This window comes from Mobula hypostoma, chromosome 5, assembly GCF_963921235.1.
Source record: "Mobula hypostoma chromosome 5, sMobHyp1.1, whole genome shotgun sequence".
NCBI classification, from domain to species: domain Eukaryota; kingdom Metazoa; phylum Chordata; class Chondrichthyes; order Myliobatiformes; family Myliobatidae; genus Mobula; species Mobula hypostoma.
In genome coordinates, this window is record NC_086101.1 from 114,154,910 (window position 1) to 114,173,388 (window position 18,479).

General features: G+C 45.4%; 1 protein-coding gene across 2 annotated transcripts in view; it reads left to right on the plus strand.

Annotated features, from left to right (window-relative positions):
• The first annotated feature begins 227 nt into the window (after positions 1-227).
• Positions 228-18,479, plus strand: part of LOC134346939 (nucleotidyltransferase MB21D2-like) — a 49,257-nt gene continuing 31,005 nt past the window's right edge. The window contains exons 1-2 of one of the 2 annotated variants that reach the window (XM_063048813.1): positions 228-404; positions 11,712-12,177. In XM_063048813.1, coding sequence (XP_062904883.1) covers positions 11,961-12,177 — 217 coding nt within the window. In that variant the 5' untranslated portion in view covers positions 228-404; positions 11,712-11,960. Of the gene's footprint in view, positions 405-460; positions 625-11,711; positions 12,178-18,479 lie in introns of those variants that run through there. The other variant, XM_063048815.1, reaches the window with a different exon arrangement.

Here is an 18,479-nt window from a genome sequence, read left to right on the forward strand (position 1 = left end):
CCCAAAACGCATGCGAACTGGTGAATTTCTGTAAATAGATGTTATTTATTAAACTTATACTTTTTAAATTCTTTGATTTATTTTAACTCTTTATTTTGGTTTTTCTTAATAATAATTTAGTTTGATATTTAAAATAAATCGAGGTGTTTTACAGTAGTACTACACTTCCCAGAGAGGCGAGCGAAGGCGCGCATGCGTGTTGGCGGTGGGAGGTGTGCTCATGGAAATCGGGACCTGTGGAATTTAGACCCCGGGGCCTGGGAAAGGCAGGAGGCGTTGGCGGTGTTCACATTTGGATGTCCAGGCTCTGATCGGGGGTAGGACCAGGAGGAAGAAGGGGAGCTGTGTGTGTTTCTTGAGGTGTATAAGAGTGCGAGGAGGCGGAAGGCTGAGGCTGGAAACAGGTATGTGCTTGGCCATTGTCCTGGGTGGGAGGGTTGGGTGTGGTGTAGTGAGGTGAGGTGAGGGCCACTGGGTGCGTCCTCGCCCCTCGTATCCTCCCTCCCTCCCTCCCTCCCTTCCCGCGATTCTTTTCCCTGTCTCAGTCTCCAGTTCAGCGCATTCCTCCTCCTGTTGCTGGATTCCTTTGGCCAGATAGCCACCCCACAAGTACAACCAGAGCAGGTAATTCGACTGCGAGAGGAATCTCATTCAGACAACGTATATACGTGTATATATGCACACTTGCACACATAGTACACGCATGCATGTACATATGTACGCACAATGCATACGTAAACACAACATACCTATGTGCACACATACTTATGAATACACAACTTCATAACATAAACATGCATGTACATAATGGACGTATATATGTATGTGTATGCTCACATGCATCCACACACAGGCATGGACGAATATGCGCCCACATGTATGCATATTCACACGTTTGTATATATATGTTTTTACACATATGCAGTTTTATATATACAGTATATACACACATTCCTACATACGCACATACCTATACATACGCATGCACAGATGCGTAGGCATATGCATACAGATACAGGTGCACATGCATATACAGGCACGTGCACACACACACACACACACACACAGAGGCATGTGTGCACTTGCATTCTTTCAAAGATATTGCGTGCTGCTGATGCCATATTGCGGTGGTAGTGATCTGGTACATGTATGGGGTGGGAGAGCTGCACCACAACAAAGAAAAGATCATAATGTGTGGGGTGGGGTGTTGCTGGTTTGTTTAAATTGCTCCTGCAACAGTGCTCAGCTTTTAACTCCTGTCTACACTTCTGGGAAGGCACCCATAATTCAAAGTTCACTTCAACAGATTGGTTGTAAAGTGCTTTGAGGGTGGTCTTGAGGGTACTATGTAAATACAAGACTTTTTTTTCCCCCAGGTCGCGGCAGTGCCATCACTCAAGTCGAGCATGACGTTCTGTTAGTGGGTCCTCGGGTGGTTGGGTGTGTTGGTTGTTCAGTCTCCTTTCGCAGCGGCTGCTTATTCTCTGCAGTGCAGCGGAGGAGGCGGTCCACGTGTAGCGCGGCTCCCTCTTGAACAGATCTCCTCCAGGTGTATCTATTGGGTGCAATGTCTTCCTAGTTTTTAGGTGTAAGGTTAAATTTCTTCAGGCTGATTTTGAAGTTATCTTTAAAACGTGTTCTTTGCCCACCAGGGGTTCACAGACCTTCTTCATCTGAGAGTAAAGGATCTGTTTGGGTAGAAGAGAATTAGACATCCAGGTGACATGACCTATCCATTGGAGTTGGTGTAGCTTTATTGTGGTAGAGATCCTGTTCATGTTGGCCTGCTCCACAACGCTGGTGTCAGTGTGTCTCTCCTTCAAAATCTTTCCCCCAAGTACAGTAGGTGAGCCTAGATGAATTGTCTCGACCGACACTGTGGACTCTCCATTTCCTGCCACCGATGCTGCCTGACACACTGAGTTCTCCTTCCCGTAAGCTTTTCTCCTGGTTCTGTCTCTGTGTCTCCAGAGTAGCGGTGTGCTGGTTTGTCATTGATTGTTCAGCGGTCACCCCCACTGTGATCTGGCAAAGTTGGGACAGTTTGGTGGAATCTTGATCTATGCTTTCCAGCGGCAAACAGCCTGCTGAGGAAAACTTGTGGGTTCAGCAGCATTTGAGGGAAGGAGAAAAATAATCAATAATTCAGTTAGAAACCTTGCAGCAGGACCTGTAGTTCAGAATCAGGTTTAATATCACTGGCATATGTGGTGAAATGCGTACCATTCATTCAGATCATTTCAACACATCAGTGACGTGGGTGCAGACGCACCCAGCCCTGAGACACCAGGCAAGGTCATTTGATTCCAAACAATTGATTTATTGATCGTTATAGAATGCCTCTCTGGTGCTTCCTGCTCTCTCCTCTCTCCCTTCCCTTTTTCCCAACCATGATTCCCCTCTCCCTGCCCCCTTCCCACTCCCAGTCCACAATAGACACCCATTATCAGAATCAGGTTTATCATCACTCACATGTCATGAAATTTGTTTTTTTTGGTGGCAGCAGTACAGTGCAATACATAAAATTACTACAGTACTGTGCAAAAGTCTTGGACTCCCTATCTAAAAGTTTTGCACAGTACCGTATGTCTCATTGGTTCAGCCCAGTACATCACGGGTACACCCCTCCCAACCACTGAGCACATCTACGTGAAACGCTGTCGTAGGAAAGCACCATCCATCATCAGGGGCCCCCACCACCCTGGCTGTGGCTCTTCTCACTGCTACCATCAGGTAGAAGGTACAGGAGTCTCGGGACTCGCACCACCGGGTTCAGAAACAGTTCCTACCCCTCAAACATCAGGCTCTTGAACAGGGGAGGATAACTACACTCAACTATTGAGATAGATGATCAGCAATCTCACTTTAAGGACTCTTTATCTTTTTATTTCATCCTCTTGTTTTATTGCTATTTATTATTATTTGCATTTGCACAGTTTGTTGTCTTCTGTGCTCTTTCTCTTGCATTGATCCTGTTTACAGTTACTATTCTATAGATTTGCTGAGTGTGCCCTTAGGAAAAGAATCTCGGGGTTGTGACATGTACGTACTAAAATAACTCTTACTTTGAACTTAATACCACTTGTGCGGGAAGATTCCAGCTGGAGGTTGAGATTTTCTGGTCATTTACTTATCAGCCGTAATTCTTAAATGAGCTTTTTCTATTTTCTGATGTGTATTTGTTGCAACTCTTAAGTAATCTGAGAAATGGATTCTGATGAGTGCAGTGTTTTCTGAGGAAACTGATGACTTCCACAGTGCAACAGACTTCAACAGTGAGGTAGAGGCTGTGGGCTGACGGTCCCAGTCGTAAGGAGGTAGTTTTGGTAAAGTTTTTGTGGGACTGTGATTTACTTCTGATGACAACATCCCATGTCGGTGTTGAACTAATTTGCAATTGATTGCTCAGTTTTTATTATTAATTATTGTGCTGTTGCCATAATGGCATAAGAACACGAGCTCAACCTTTTGTTAATTAATCTAATACTTCCTTTGTTCTTAATCATATCATAAATACGGGTTCATAATTTGTTGAATGGGAATATAGGTCCGTAATTCGTTGAAAGTGGCATCACAGGTAGATAGGATTGTAAAGAAAGCTTTTGACACATTGCCCTTTATAAATCAATGTATTGAGTAGAGAAGATGGGATGTTACATTGAAGTTGTATAAGAGGTCTAATTTGGAGTATCATCGTGTGCAGTTTTGGTTACCTACCTGCAGGAAAGATGTAAGCAAGGTTGGTAGAATGCAGGGAAAATTTACAAAGATGTTTCTGGTCTGGAGGACCTGAGTTAAAAGGAAAGGTTGAATAGATTAGAACTTTATTCCTCAGAACATAGAAGATAGAAAGATTTGATAGAGGTATACAAAATTATGAGGGGTGTAGATAGGGTAGGCTTTTTCCTCTGAGGTTGGATTGGACTACAACCAGAGGTCATGGGTTAAGGGCGAATAATGAAATGTTTAAGAAGAGCATGAAGGGAAATGTCTTCACTCAGAGGGTGGTGAGAGTGTGGAACGAGCTGCCAGCACAAATGGTGCATGCAAGCTCGATTTCAATGTTTAGGAGAAGTTTGGATAGATACATGGACGGTAGGGCTATGGTCCTGGGGCAGACCGGTGGGAGGAGGCAGTTGAAATGGTTCGGCACGGACAAGTGCACCATTTGCATCAAATCAGCAAGGATTGTGTGGGCCTGAAAGTGTCACCATGCTTCCAGCATTAACACAGCTTGCCCACAATTCACTAATGCTAACCGTATGTCTTTGTAATGTGGGAGGAAACAGGAGCACCCAGAGGTAACCCACATAGTCATGGGAGAACGTACAAAGTCCTTTCAGACAGATGCAGACATGGAACCCCGACTGGTGATAGCTGGTGATGTAATAGTGTTATGCTATCGTGCTGCCCGCAGTTTTCTTCTCTTCTTTGATAAAAATCAGAATCAGGTTTAATATCACTGGCATACGTTGTGGAATTTGTTGTTATGCAGTGGCAGTACAATGTAATACAGAATAACAAAATCCGTACGTTCCAGTAAGAAGTTTATATAAAATAGAAAGAAAATTAAATAGTAGTACAAAAAGTAGTGAGGTAGTGTTTATGGGTTCAATGTCCATTCAGAAATCTGATATACGTATCCATGTACCTATCCAAACTTCCAATGTTGAAATCGAGCACCATTTGCACTGGCAGTTCTTTGCACACTCTCGCACCTCTCTTGAGCAAAGAAGTCTTCCTAATGATCCCCTTAAACTTTTCACCTTTCACCCTTAACCCATGACCTCTAGTTGTAGCCCCACTCAATCTCTGTGGAAAAAGCCTGCTTGCATTTACCCTATCTGTACCCCTCATAGTTCTGTATACCTCAGGTTTTTTTAACGTTCCAAGGAATAAAACATAAAGAAGGGAAGAAGCTGTTCCTGAATTGTTGAGTGTGCGCCTTCGGGCTCCTGTACCTCCATCCTGATGGTAGCAATGAGAAGAGGGCATGGGTGATGAGGGTTCTTCATGATGTACATCACCTTTTTGAGGTGCCGCACCTTGGATACGTCCAGGATGCTGGGGAGGCTAGCACCCGATGGAGCTGACTGAGTTTCCAACTCTCTGCAGCTTCTTTCGATCCTGTGTAGTGGCCCCCAGCCCATACCAGACAGTGATGCAGCCGGTTAGAATGCTCACCGTTGTACAATTGTAGAAATTTGTGAGTGCCTTTGGTGAAATCTCCTCAAACTCTCATATTTTGAAGTTCTTGTTTTTAAATGCTTTATAAAGGAATAAGCTAACACTAAATCCATTGACTAATCCGATTTGTGTGGTCAAAGTATTGTTTGTGTTATTATTGGGGGAGGTAATATTCCTCTCTGAGATTAAAAGGGAAAAGTGTTTTGGGAATTGAGTGCTATTGTTCATAATCCTCTGGTGATTCGAGCTTTTGTAGGGTTTCAATTATCAATGTAGTAACGTATCAGATCTCAGTGATGTCACAGGGATTAATTTTGTGTTTTGCCCTTGAATCTCTGGCCATTACAGGAAGTGTGTGTGGGTGAGGGAAGTGGATGAGTCAGTCTCTCACCTTGTTTTTATTGTTAACACCCAGCAGTGCCTGCAAGGTTGCCGATGCCCATCCCTACCTCCGGGTTACTAGGCAACACTACTCACGACCTGGAAGCTTTTTTGACTGCATGGAGGTCATAAGATTAGGTAGGGGAAATGCAGTGAGGCGGAGTTTGGAGGCCTCTGACTGCCTTCTGGAGATCCTGTGGGAAACTCACTGGGAGGTGTGGAAGAAAATCCTACGACCTGTCCAGCATCCACTTGCAGTTGTTCTAACTTTTTAAAGCTCTGTAGAGCCTGACAAGATAACAAAGCAAAACACAAGAGATTCTGCAGATGCTGGAAATCCAGGGCAACACACTCAAAGTGCTGGAGGAACTCAGGAGGTGGGGCGGTATCTTTGGAGGGGAATAAACAGTCAGTGTTTCAGGCTGAGACCCTTTAAAGAGAAATGTTCTTCTTGAGGGCTGGTGTGCCCCCTTGTCTGCAGGTCATGGAAAAGTACAGCACAGGAACAGGCCCTTTGGCCCATCTAGTACATGCTGAACCATTTAAACTGGTTACTCCCATTGACCTCGCATCAGAGGTCCATGCGGGCAGGAGGTAGGGGGTCGTGGAATCAATATCGAATCGGCAAGATTGGAAACTGAGACCCGATGGCTGAAACATGGGTCCATGAGTCTGAGGCTACGTCCACGCTACGCCGGATAATTTTGAAAATGAAGCCTTTTCTCTTCGTTTTGACCTTCCGTCCACATTGAAACGGCGTTTTCATCCCTCGAAAACGGAGATTTTGGAAAACACTCTCCAGAGTGTGTAAATTTGAAAACGGTTGTTTCGTGTTGTAGTGTGGACAGGGTAAACGGAGAGATTTAAAAATGTCGTCATGACAACACCACAACAACAATGCTTTTTTTGCTTCTGCTTGGTGCTGCGCAAGCACTGCCGGACGGCTGATCTTGGTTCTTGATCCTCCAAAATATTCCGCATGGAATTTAAACTGGAGGTGGCTTTCAAGCTGGTCTACTCGGTTTCTCTGTTTGCATCCTCTGTTCTTCTGCCCGTACCCTCCGGTCTCCCAGTCTGCGGTGGTCGTACCCTCGATCTCCTGTACCCCGGGGTCTCCAGGCCAGCACTGCCGCTGACTGACCACCGCTGTTATAACGCGCGGTCGGTGTGAACGGCGTGAGAGTTAAATTGTAAAGTGAGCTTTTTTGACTAGATCCCCTAAATTGATTTGATTGAGTCTATCTTTAAAAATATTGAAGTCAGAAATACTGCGCAGGTCTGGCGGCAGAAGATTCCACTCTCTAGGTTCTTGGCTCTTGATCTTCCAAAATATTCCGCATGGAAGTTAAACTCGAGGTGGCGGAGGGTGGGCTTAAGGAGATTTTTGAAGAAGAAAAGCTGCCTTAAATTTAATTGGGTTTGGTTGAGTGACTGTGTTAGGATTAAGATTATTCCATGCTTTAATTGTGCGGGGGGAAAATGAATTGCTGTACACATCTGACTTGGTAGTTAGTATTTCAAATTGAGTTGAGTGCCCTCTTCTACTCCTAATAGGTTTGGGTTTGATGTGGGATTGGTAGTCTATGTCGAGTTGACCATTTAACATTTTGTAATTGTTGATCTTGGGTAGAGGACGGCTTCATGCGTGTGTTGTTTACTTTATTGTCTACGTTAATAGCTTGTTTGGAGTTAAATATCTCCACTGCTTTGCTGACTTTGTAGTCGTTTGTAACTCGCAGAAACAGCTCGACTTCATTATCTGTCTGAACGAAGAAGTCCGGTCTGATTTTCCAAGTTTTCTTTGTATTCCTGGGAGACATTGTTGAAAACTTTATTTCGCTGTTATTGTAGGTACTCTAGTTTTATTCTATGGAAATAGCACAATGCTGCCGCAGAAACGTAAATAGTATACCGTTTCCTCTTCACTTGTTTTCTGTAGATGTGTCTGCGCATGCACAGTAGGAGTAGATTCGCCCAAATATCTGTTTTAGTGTGGACAGAGATATTTTGAAAAACGCCTGTCGTTTTTACTCGAAACTGGCGTTTTCAAAATTATCTGGGCTAGTGTGGACGTAGCCTGAGACCACAGGGGAAGCTGGAGGCCTGACGACTGCAAGTCCACTGGACACTGGAGGCCTATCTGTGGGTGGGAGGGAGGAAGGGAGCTGTTGCTGTTGTGGTTGCTTGTCTCATTCTGCTGAGCATTGTGGGCACGCCTTGGCGCTGGAATGTGTGGCGACCCTCGTGGGTTGCCTGTTTGTTACCAGTGTTTTACCTGTAGTTGCTGCAGTGGATTCTCAGTCCAATGGCAATGATGAACGGCGCAGGAAGTGGGACAAGAACAGCAGCAAGATGGCGACTGGGCTGTATCCACTGCTTTTTGTTGGATTTTCTGTTATTAGGACCTAAGTTATTGGGAAAAGTTTGCCACCAGGTTAGAGGCTAGTGTTTTTAAACATTTGATTACTAATGGAAATGCATCAGGGAACATGAATTGGGTGAAAAAGGATCAAGTGCTTTCCTGGTGTATGTGAAGAATTTCACTTCTTACTTAGAGCGAGACCTTTGAGGAAAAAATTTTTAACAAAGGCAAAGGTCTCACTCCAAATAAGAACTAGAACTGGAATTTGATTGTAAGCAAGGTGGGACAGTGGAGACCTGATTGGATGAAGACTAGCCAATCGGGGATAGACGACAGGGGTATAAATACCATTGGACTAGCCTTGCCCAGACATCATCCCTGACGAAGATGGCAGAGTTTGTCATCGAAACGTCGGTTAAAATTGATACCCGTACCCGGCTAGAAGCCTGAGAAGAGTTTATTCATGAATTGGGTGGTTTCAAAGAATGTACTTGCATTGATACATTAAGTGGCCACTCTACTAGGTACCTCCTGTGGCCACTCAGTGGTCCTCTCCTTCTGTAGCTCACCTACTTTAAGGTTCGGGGTGTTGTGCGTCTAGAGATCCCTAACCCTAATATAGTGCTCTTCTGCACACCACTGTTGTAACGCGTGGTTATTCGAGTTACTGTCGCCTTCCTGTCAGCTTAAACCAGTCTGATCATTTTTGCTCACAGCACTGCCACTCACCGGGATGTTTTGTGTTTTTTGCGCAGTCGCATGAGGCATTGTTGCCCACAGAACTGTTGCTCACTGGATGTTTTTTTTTGTTTTTTGCACCATTCTCTGTTAACTCTAGAGTCAGCATGAAAATCCCAGGAGATCAGCAGTTTCTGAGATACTCAGACCACTCCGTCAGGTACCAACAATCACTCACAACCATTCTGATGTTTGGTCTGAACAACAACTGGACCTCTTGATCATGATAGCATGCTTTTAAACATTGAGTTACTGCCACATGACTGGCCGATTAGATAATGGCGTTAATGAGCAGTTGTACCTAATGAAGTGGCCACTGAGTGGATACTATGTTGGTTCACCCTTTAGAGCAGAGGTTCCCAACCTGGGGTCCATGGACCCTTTAATTAATAGTATTGGACCATGTCATAAAGGTTGGAGACCCCTGCCTTAGTCAAAGAGCACTACAGCAAGGAAACAGGCTCTTTGACCCATCTAGTCTGTGAAGAACTATTATTCTGGCTAGTCCCATTGACCCTACACCCGGACCATAGCGCTCCATACCCCTCCCATCCATATACTGTACTTATCCAAATTTCTCTTCAATGTTGCAGTCAAATCTGCATCCATCATTTTTGCTGGCAGCTCCTTCCATATTCGCATCACCCTCTGAGTAAAGAAGTTCCCCCTCATGTTCCCCTTAAATATTTCTTCTTTCGTCCTAAACCTATCACCTGTAGTTATTGTCTCACCCAATCTCAGTGGAAAAAGCTTGCATCTATCGTATGTAAACACTCTTAAATTTTTTGTATACTTCTCTCAAATCTCCCCTCGTTTTCCGAGGCTCCAGAGAATAAAGTCCTAACCTATATATTATTAATAATTTTTGTTGTAAAGTTTTCAGTTGTCACATTGTGGAGCTTCACTTGGAGCTGGCCTACTTGGGTCACTGCCTTTCTCTCTTCTGAAATGGCATACTTAGCCAGCAGGCGCATGCCAGTCTGGATCTCTTGGGAGCTTGTTGTAATGAGCCAGGCAGGAAGCCTGGCAGGAAATGCACTCAACAATATTGTTCATGAATCAGTTCATGATGCTTATGGCCTTGGGGGAGATTACAGTGTGAGGATGAGCCTGCTTCGTCACCTTGTAGAAGGAGTAGCCGTCCTTCCTCGGCCTCTTACGTTTCTTGCCCAAACCAGCAGTCAAAAGGGGCAAGGTTTTCTTGGCGCTCTTCTTGGGAATGGATTTCGACTGCCCGGGCATTGCTTCAGTTGACTTCAAACGCTGAAAGCCTCTAATATTAACCCCCAGGAAGTGTCAATCTTACCTGCTCATTGAAGGCTGCTTCCCCCATGGGAGGTGGCGATTGGCCCGTCTAAGGAGCATTGTAGCCCCTCCCACCAGCTGCCATTTAGCTGATGACATCACGTCGCCAGTAGCGCATGGAAACCACGCAGCCTGTTTTCGCTCTCCAGGTCATCACAGGCTGAGGGTGCCGTGGAAACGGTAAACAGTGGAAGTGTGCTGCAGTTAACTTACCAGTGGTGAAAGTCTTCTGTCCCCACTCACACAACACTCATTTCTCCATCCACTGATGTTCCCTGACCTATGTGTTTCCAGCTCTTTCTTTTTCACTCCTGGTTTTCAGCATTAACTTGTTACTCAGTGGAAACCTCCTTGTTTGTGTAATACCAAAAGGTTTCTTGCCGAGAGGGTGGATGGACTTCTGGTTTAATGATTCATCTGCAAAATTGTCACCCCTGACAGTGTCGAATACTTTCAGCAGTATTGGACAGTGTCAGCTCGTCTCATGGCCCTCGTAGATCAAAGTATTGAGTACAGGAGATGGGATGTAATGTTGAAGTTGTATAAGACATTAGTGAGGACTGATTTGGAGTATCGTGTGCAGTTTTGGTCACCTACCTGCAGGAAAAATGTAAATAAGGTTGAAAGAATGCAGAGAAAAATTACAAGGATGTTGCCGGGATTGGAGGGACTGAGTTATAAGGGAAGATTGAATAGGTTAGAACTTCATTCCTCAGAACATAGATGATTGAGAGGAGATTTGATAGAGGTATGCAAGATTATGAGGGATAAAGATAGGGTAAATGCAAGCAGACTTTTTCCATTGAGGTCTGGTGGACTACAACTTGAGGTCATGGGTTAAGGGCGAAAGGTGAAAAGTTTAAGGGGAACATGAGGGGCAACTTTTTCACTCACAGGACTGTGAGAGTGTGGAACAAGCTGCTAGTGTAAACGTTGCATGTCAACTTCATTTCAACATTTATGAGAAATTTGATTTGTACATGGATGGTATGGAAGGCTATGGTCCTGGTGCAGGTCAATGTGAGTAGGCAGTTTAAGTGGTTCTTGGGAGATTTTTCTATATTGCTGCCTTTGGGGCAGTGTCTTTACGAGACAGGTGATGGCAGCCATTATCAATACTCTTCAGAGACTGTCTGCTTATTTGTGATGTGCACCAGCTGCTCACACGACCATCCACCACCTGCTTCCATGGCTTCACGTGACCCTGATTGCGGGGCTGAGCAGGTGCCACACTTGCCCAAGGTGACCTGCAGGCTAGCAGAGGAAAGGAGCACCTTAAACCTCCCTGGTAGAGATGTATTTCCAACCCACCACCCGTGAATGTATAATGAAAAAAAATTGACAAGGATGTTGCTGGGACTTGAGGACACCAGTCATAAGAAAAGGTTGAATAGTTAGGAGTTTATTCCCAGGAGTGTAGGAAAATGGGCAAAGATTTGATAGAGGTATACAAAATTACAGTACCAGAGACCTGGGTTCAATTCTCAACACTGCCTGTAAGGAGTTACTACGTTTCACCCCATGACTGCATGGGTTTCTTCCCACAGTCCAAAGACGTTCGGGTTGGTAGGTTAATTGGTCAATGTAAATTGTCCTGGGATTAACTCTGGGAGGGATTGCTGGGTGCCATGGCTCAAACGGCCAGAAGGGTCTATTCCATGCTGTATCCCAAATAATAAATAGTGTGGGATTTATAATTAGAGCTCACATTTCTAACCTCTTCGTCTTGTCCTTGCAGACTTCGTAATGAAGAACTTTGATTCGCCCTAGTTGTGTTCCCCTGGGCAACTAAGAAGCAAATCCCTCACTCGTCAGTGAAACATCCCAAAAAATTAGAAAAGAGTGAATTCACTTCAACCCATCCTGGTACTGCTGGCGGGTTCATGAGATGAATTCCGAAATTTGACTGCAATTTGTTTTTAACCTTTCGAAACCTTTTTTTGAAATTCTGCCTGGGTTTCGGTCTTTAGCCCGCCGCAATCTGACAATGGCGTCTCTGCCATTGTTGTCTGGCAGGGACTCTGTGCCACACGCCAAGCCGGCGTACGCCAAGCCGTTGAACGACCTGGACTTCCACTCGGGAGCTCGGATGGAGGAGATCACCAAGCTGATCCAGGAGTTTGGCAAACACGAGCTGAGGGACTTCGATGACCAGCGCGCGCTGGAAGTGCACACAGCCAAGGACTTCATTTTTTCCATGCTAGGTAAGTGAGCGTAATGGAAGGAGATTTGCATTTTTTTATGTGGGGACTGTTAGATCTTTAATGTGCCCAGAGTGCTCTACAGTCAGTGAAATACTTCAAGGTTGTGGCCAGTTGTAGACTGTAAATAGCAACACTAAACACGCTCAAAAATGCTGGAGGAACTCGGCAGGTCAGGCAACATCCATGGAAATGAACAAACATTTGACATTTCAGGCCAAGACCCTGCTTCAGGACTGGAAAGGAAGGGGGTGGATGCCAGAATAAAGAAGTGTCAGGGGAAGGAGGATGGGTAAAGGGCTGGAGAAGAAGGAATCTGATAGGAGAGGAGAGTGGGCCATAGGAGAAAGGGAAGAAGGTGGTGATCCAGAAGGAGGTGAGAAGAGGTTAGAGGCTAGAGTAGGGAATAGAAGAAGAGGGGAAGGGGAGGAATTTTTTTTACCAGGAGAAGTCGATATTCACGCCATCGGGCTGGAGGCCATCCAGATGGAATGTTTGGTGTTGCTCCCCCACCCTGAGGGGTGACCTCATCTTGGTACAAGAGGAGGCCATGGACTGACGTGTCAGAACAGGAACAGGAATCAGAATTAAAATGTTAGGCCACCAGGAACTTCTGCTTTTGGCGGATGTCAGTCGGTGGGAGGCAACTTCCAACTTCCTTCCATCTTTCATATTGCCTCCGACTTCCACCCTGCCGTTAAATTCACCTGGTCCATTTCTGACACCTCCCTCCTCTTTCTCGATCTCTCACTGTCTCCATCTCTGGAGACAAACTCTCGACCAGCATCTTTTATAAACCTACCAATTCCCACAGCTATCTTGGCTGTACCTCCTGCCACCCTGTCTCTGGTATGTAGTAAAAAAAAATGCTGTTTCTTTTTCTCAGTTCTTTTTTCTCCATCGCGTTTGCTCCCAAGATGATGCTTTCTTTTCCATCACTTGTCCAAGATGAAGCTGCTCTGGAGTGTCATCTGCTTGAGTCTTGCATCACAGACTTGTGATTGAGAGGCAAAAGCCACATGAACCAGTCATTTTTTTGCTTACCGTGACTGTAATTTAAGATCTTTTTATAGTCCGTAGAGATTGCACAGTGCATTTACTGACTCATAGGAGGCGCAGCACAGATCCCACGTGCCAGCCCTGTTCTCATCCATTCACCATCTCTTTCAACCAGCAGCCGTCAAACATCTCCCCTTCCTCAGTTGCTTACAGCTGGTATACACTCTGTACCTAATAAAGTGGCCACTGAGTGCATGTTCGTGGTCTTCTGCTGCTGTAGCCCATCCACTTCAAGGTTCGACATGTGTGTTCAGGGATGTTCTTCTGCACACCACTGTTGTAATGTGTGGTTCTTTGAGTTACTGTCAGCTTGAACCAGTCCGGCCATTCTCCTCTGACCTCTCCCATTAACAAGGCGTTTTCGCCCACAGAACTGCTGCTCACTGGATTTGGGGAAGAAATGTGATCTAAGTGACTTTTGACCATTAAAAGATTGTTGGTGCCAGACGGGGTGGTTTGAGTATCTTGGAATCTGTGATTTTCACGCACGACAGTCTCTGGGGTTTTGTGCTTTTTCAAAGTCGAGCAACTTGTGGAAAATTAGCCGGAGTTCTTCATCACAACTGCACAATATTAATGGAAAAGTTTTGCATGTTGGTGTTTAGTGAAAATTTTTCCTGGCGCTGTCTGTGAGGAGTTTGTATGTTCTCTTCATGACTGCACGGGTTTCCTCTGGGCGCTCCTGTTTCCTCCCACAGTCCAAAGATGTACCGGTTAGTAGGTTAATTGGCTATTGTGAACTATCCCATGATTAGGCTAGGGTTAAATCAATGGGTTGCTGTGCGGTGTAGCTGGAAGGGTGTATTCAGCGCTGTATCTCAATAAATAAATAAATAAATAAGCAAAAACCATGTCAGACAAACTGAAAGAGATAAGAGCTTGCTGATGCTGGAACAACAAGCAGTCTGCTGAAGGGACTCCCAGGGTTAGGCAACATCTGTAGGCAAGAAAGGGAGCTGTCGATGCCTCACGTCGAAGCTTACATTTCCTCATTCAATCTCTTTCCACTCTGTCCTGATGCAGGGTTTTGGCACGAAATGTCATCAGTTCTCCCCCCTGACAGCTGTTTCTTGACCCACTGAGTTTCTCCAGTAGACTGTTTATTACCGTGGATAAGACAAGGAAGGGGCCTCTTGGTCTCTAGAAATAAAAGATACTTGCCAAAAAATCCCTTAGAAAATTGAAGAGAGTGAAGACACTCAATATTTTAGGAACGGCGTCTACTCCTTCCACCGACAGGTTTCTGAGTGGACAACAAATCCGCGAGCACTTGTTCATTTGTTGTGTGCCGTGTCCTATGATGTGGGCGATCATGGTCTTTCCATGACTGTGATTGTTCTCGGCAATTTTTTCTACAGAAGTGGCTTGCCATTGCCTTCTTCAGGGCGTTGTCTTTACAAAGACGGGCGACCCCAGTCACTGTCAATACTCATCAGAGATTGTCTGCCTGCTGTCAGTCTTCGGATAACCAGGACTTGTGATATGCACCAGCTGCTCCCGTGGCTTCACATGGCCCTGATCCTCGGGGAGGGGAGGGGTGCTAAGCAGGTGCTACTCCTTGCCTGAGGGTGACCTGCAGGCTAGCAGAGGGAAGGAGCACTTTTGGTAGAGACGTATCTCCAGCCCACCACGAACACCACTTTATTATTTTTTCTCTCATTTTACACAACCTGTAATGTACACGTATTGTAATTTATAGTTTTTTTAATACATTGCACTGTGACATACGGTGGTGTAGCAGTTAGCCTCATGTTATTACAGCTCAGGGCATCAGAGTTCAATTATAGTGCCATCTGTAAACAGTTTGTACGTTCTCCCTGTGACCACGTTGTTTCTCACACAGTCCGAAGGCTTACCAGTTCGTAGTTTAATTGGTCATTGTAATTTATCGAGGGACCTGAAGTGGAGAGAGTGAGCAATTCCCAGTTCCTGGTTGTTAATATCTTTAAGGCTCTATCCTGGGCCCAGCATATCGATGCAGCTACAAAGAAGGGACAACAGCGGCTGTATCTCATTAGGAGTTTGAGGAGATTTGGTATGTCACCAAAAACACACTGAAATTTCTACAGGTGTAGTGTGGAGAGCATTCTAACTGGCTGCATCACCGTCTGGTATGTGGGGGGGGGGCTACTGCACAGGATCGATCTGTGCTGCAGGAAGTTGTAAACTCAGTCAGCTCTATCATGAGCACTAGCCTCCGTAGTTTCTAGGGGTGATGCCTCAAAAGAGTAGCTCCCATCATTAAGGACCCCCATCACCGAGGACATACCCTCTTCTCATTGCTACCGTCAGGAAGGAGGTACAGGAGCCTGAAGACACACAGTCAATGATTCAGGAACAGCTTCTTCCCTTCCACCATCCTATTTCTGAATGGACACTGAACGCGTGATCACTACCTCACTACTTTTTAAATTCTAATTTTGCACTACAATTTTAATTTAACTTTTATATATTTTCTTTTTCTATTATTATGTTTTGCATTGTACAAGACAACAAATTTCACAGCATATGCCGGTGATTTTAACCCTGATTTTTGATCCTGCTGCTGTGACCAGGCCAGTGTTAAACAGGGGCGCTGCGCGGTGCCGGTGATTTTAACCCTGATTTTTGATCCTGCTGCTGTGACCAGGCCAGTGTTAAACAGGGGCGCTGCGCGGTGCCGGTGATTTTAACCCTGATTTTTGATCCTGATGCTGTGACCAGGCCAGTGTTAAACAGGGGCGCTGCGCGGTGCCGGTGATTTTAACCCTGATTTTTGATCCTGCTGCTGTGACCAGGCCAGTGTTAAACAGGGGCGCTGCGCGGTGCCGGTGATTTTAACCCTGATTTTTGATCCTGCTGCTGTGACCAGGCCAGTGTTAAACAGGGGCGCTGCGCGGTGCCGGTGATTTTAACCCTGATTTTTGATCCTGATGCTGTGACCAGGCCAGTGTTAAACAGGGGCGCTGCGCGGTGCCGGTGATTTTAACCCTGATTTTTGATCCTGATGCTGTGACCAGGCCAGTGTTAAACAGGGGCGCTGCGCGGTGCCGGTGATTTTAACCCTGATTTTTGATCCTGATGCTGTGACCAGGCCAGTGTTAAACAGGGGCGCTGCGCGGTGCCGGTGATTTTAACCCTGATTTTTGATCCTGATGCTGTGACCAGGCCAGTGTTAAACAGGGGCGCTGCGCGGTGCCGGTGATTTTAACCCTGATTTTTGACCCTGATGCTGTGACCAGGCCAGTGTTAAACAGGGGCGCTGCGCGGTGCCGGTGATTTTAACCCTGATTTTTGACCCTGATGCTGTGACCAGGCCAGTGTTAAACAGGGGCGCTGCGCGGTGCCGGTGATTTTAACCCTGATTTTTGACCCTGATGCTGTGACCAGGCCAGTGTTAAACAGGGGCGCTGCGCAGTGCCGGTGATTTTAACCCTGATTTTTGACCCTGATGCTGTGACCAGGCCAGTGTTAAACAGGGGCGCTGCGCGGTGCCGCGTGTTGAACCGGAGTGGCCTGTTCTGTGCTCTCTCTCTACGAAAGAAAGAAACCATGAATACATTTAACCAGCAGCTGAATAAACACCAAGGGTAGAATGGAATCAAGACTTGGCCGTGGCTGCATGTGTGAGAGATACTCGTGCATTCAGACAGAAGGTTGAATTCAAATCTCATTCCAGAGCCTTGAGTATGAAAATCTAAAATTTGCGGTAGTAGTCACCAGATCAGGCAGGGAAAGAAATCTTTTGATTTCAAAAATGTACTTAATTCATAAAATACAATCAGTACCTGTCTGTCTTTGCATTTATTGTGCCCTTTGTACAATAATCTTTTGATCTATGAAACATTGTTCTTCATATTTCCTCTTTAAACAATACCACCCCTCTCCCCCACTGGAATGTTTGATGGGCCAGGCCTCAAGCTGTATTTAATGTTCTTTGCACAAATACGGGGAGGTACAGTTACAATGAGAAGTCAAGTTTATTGCCATTTAACTATATACATGTATGCCATCAAACGAGACTGTTTCTCTGGACCAGGGTGTAAAGCACAGTAGTGCACATAACACACAATAACTTGAGAAATTAAGAAATAAATCTACAAAATGAATTGCGCATAGATAAACAAAGTAGAGTGCATAAATTAAATATTGTAAGACAGAACAGGTTAACCAGTGACACTTTGAATGTGATGCAGCCAGGAGTTCAGAAGCCGAAGGGCCTGAGGGAAGAAGCTGTTTCCCATCCTGACTGTTCTTGTTTTAATGCATTGGAGTCTCCTGCCTGATGGTAGAAAGTCAGAGAGGATCCTTGATTTTACTAAGGGCCTTGCCCACACAGCAGCTCCTGATAAACATCCCTGATGGATGGGAGGGAATGATCCTCTTGGCCACATTCACAGTCCTTTGTAGGGACTTCCAGTCTGATGCTCTGCTGCTCCCATAGCAGATGGAGATACAGCTTGTCAGGACAATCTCAGTGGTGCTCCTGTAAAATTCAGTGAAGATTGGCGGGGTGGAGCCTCACTTTCCTCAATCTCCTCAGGAAGTGGAGGTTCTGCTTTGCTGCTTCATTCAGGGAGGTGATATTAAGAGACCAGGTGAGGTCGTCCAAGGTGTGAACTCCCAGGAACTTGGTGCACTTCACTCTCTCTACAAAGAAACTTGCTGGTGGCAGCATCAAAGGCACATAGGTACAGATAACACACAGAATAAGTAAATTGTACAAGACGCTGAAGGAAAGCACGACCTTAGTGTCGTGGTCATGGTCACACAGCTTGGAAACAGGCCATTCGGCTCAACTCATCCATACTGACTCTGTAGCCCAGTGAATTAGTCCCATCCACCCAGGTTTGACAAGAGATGTGGAGCATTCAGTCAAGAGGAAGAAAGAAGTTTACTTTTAAGGTTTAGAAAGCACAAATCAGATGAGGCTCTTTGGGAGTTGTAAGGTAGCCAGGGAGGATCTTAGGAGAGCTAGAAAGATAAAGATAAGTTTGATTTGTCACATGTATATCAAAACTTACAGCAAAATATGTTGTTTGTGTCAAGTCAAATCAAATCAGTGAAGATCATGCAAATGTCATTAAGCTTCTGGCGCCGACATAACATGCCTACAGCTCACTAACCCTAACCCGTACAGCTTTGGAATGTGGGAGGAAGCTTTAGCACCCAGAGGAAACCCACGAGGTCATGGGGAGAACATACAAACTCCTTGTAGGAAGAGACGTGAGAGGGCATTGGCAAGTAGGAGTAATGAAACCAACACA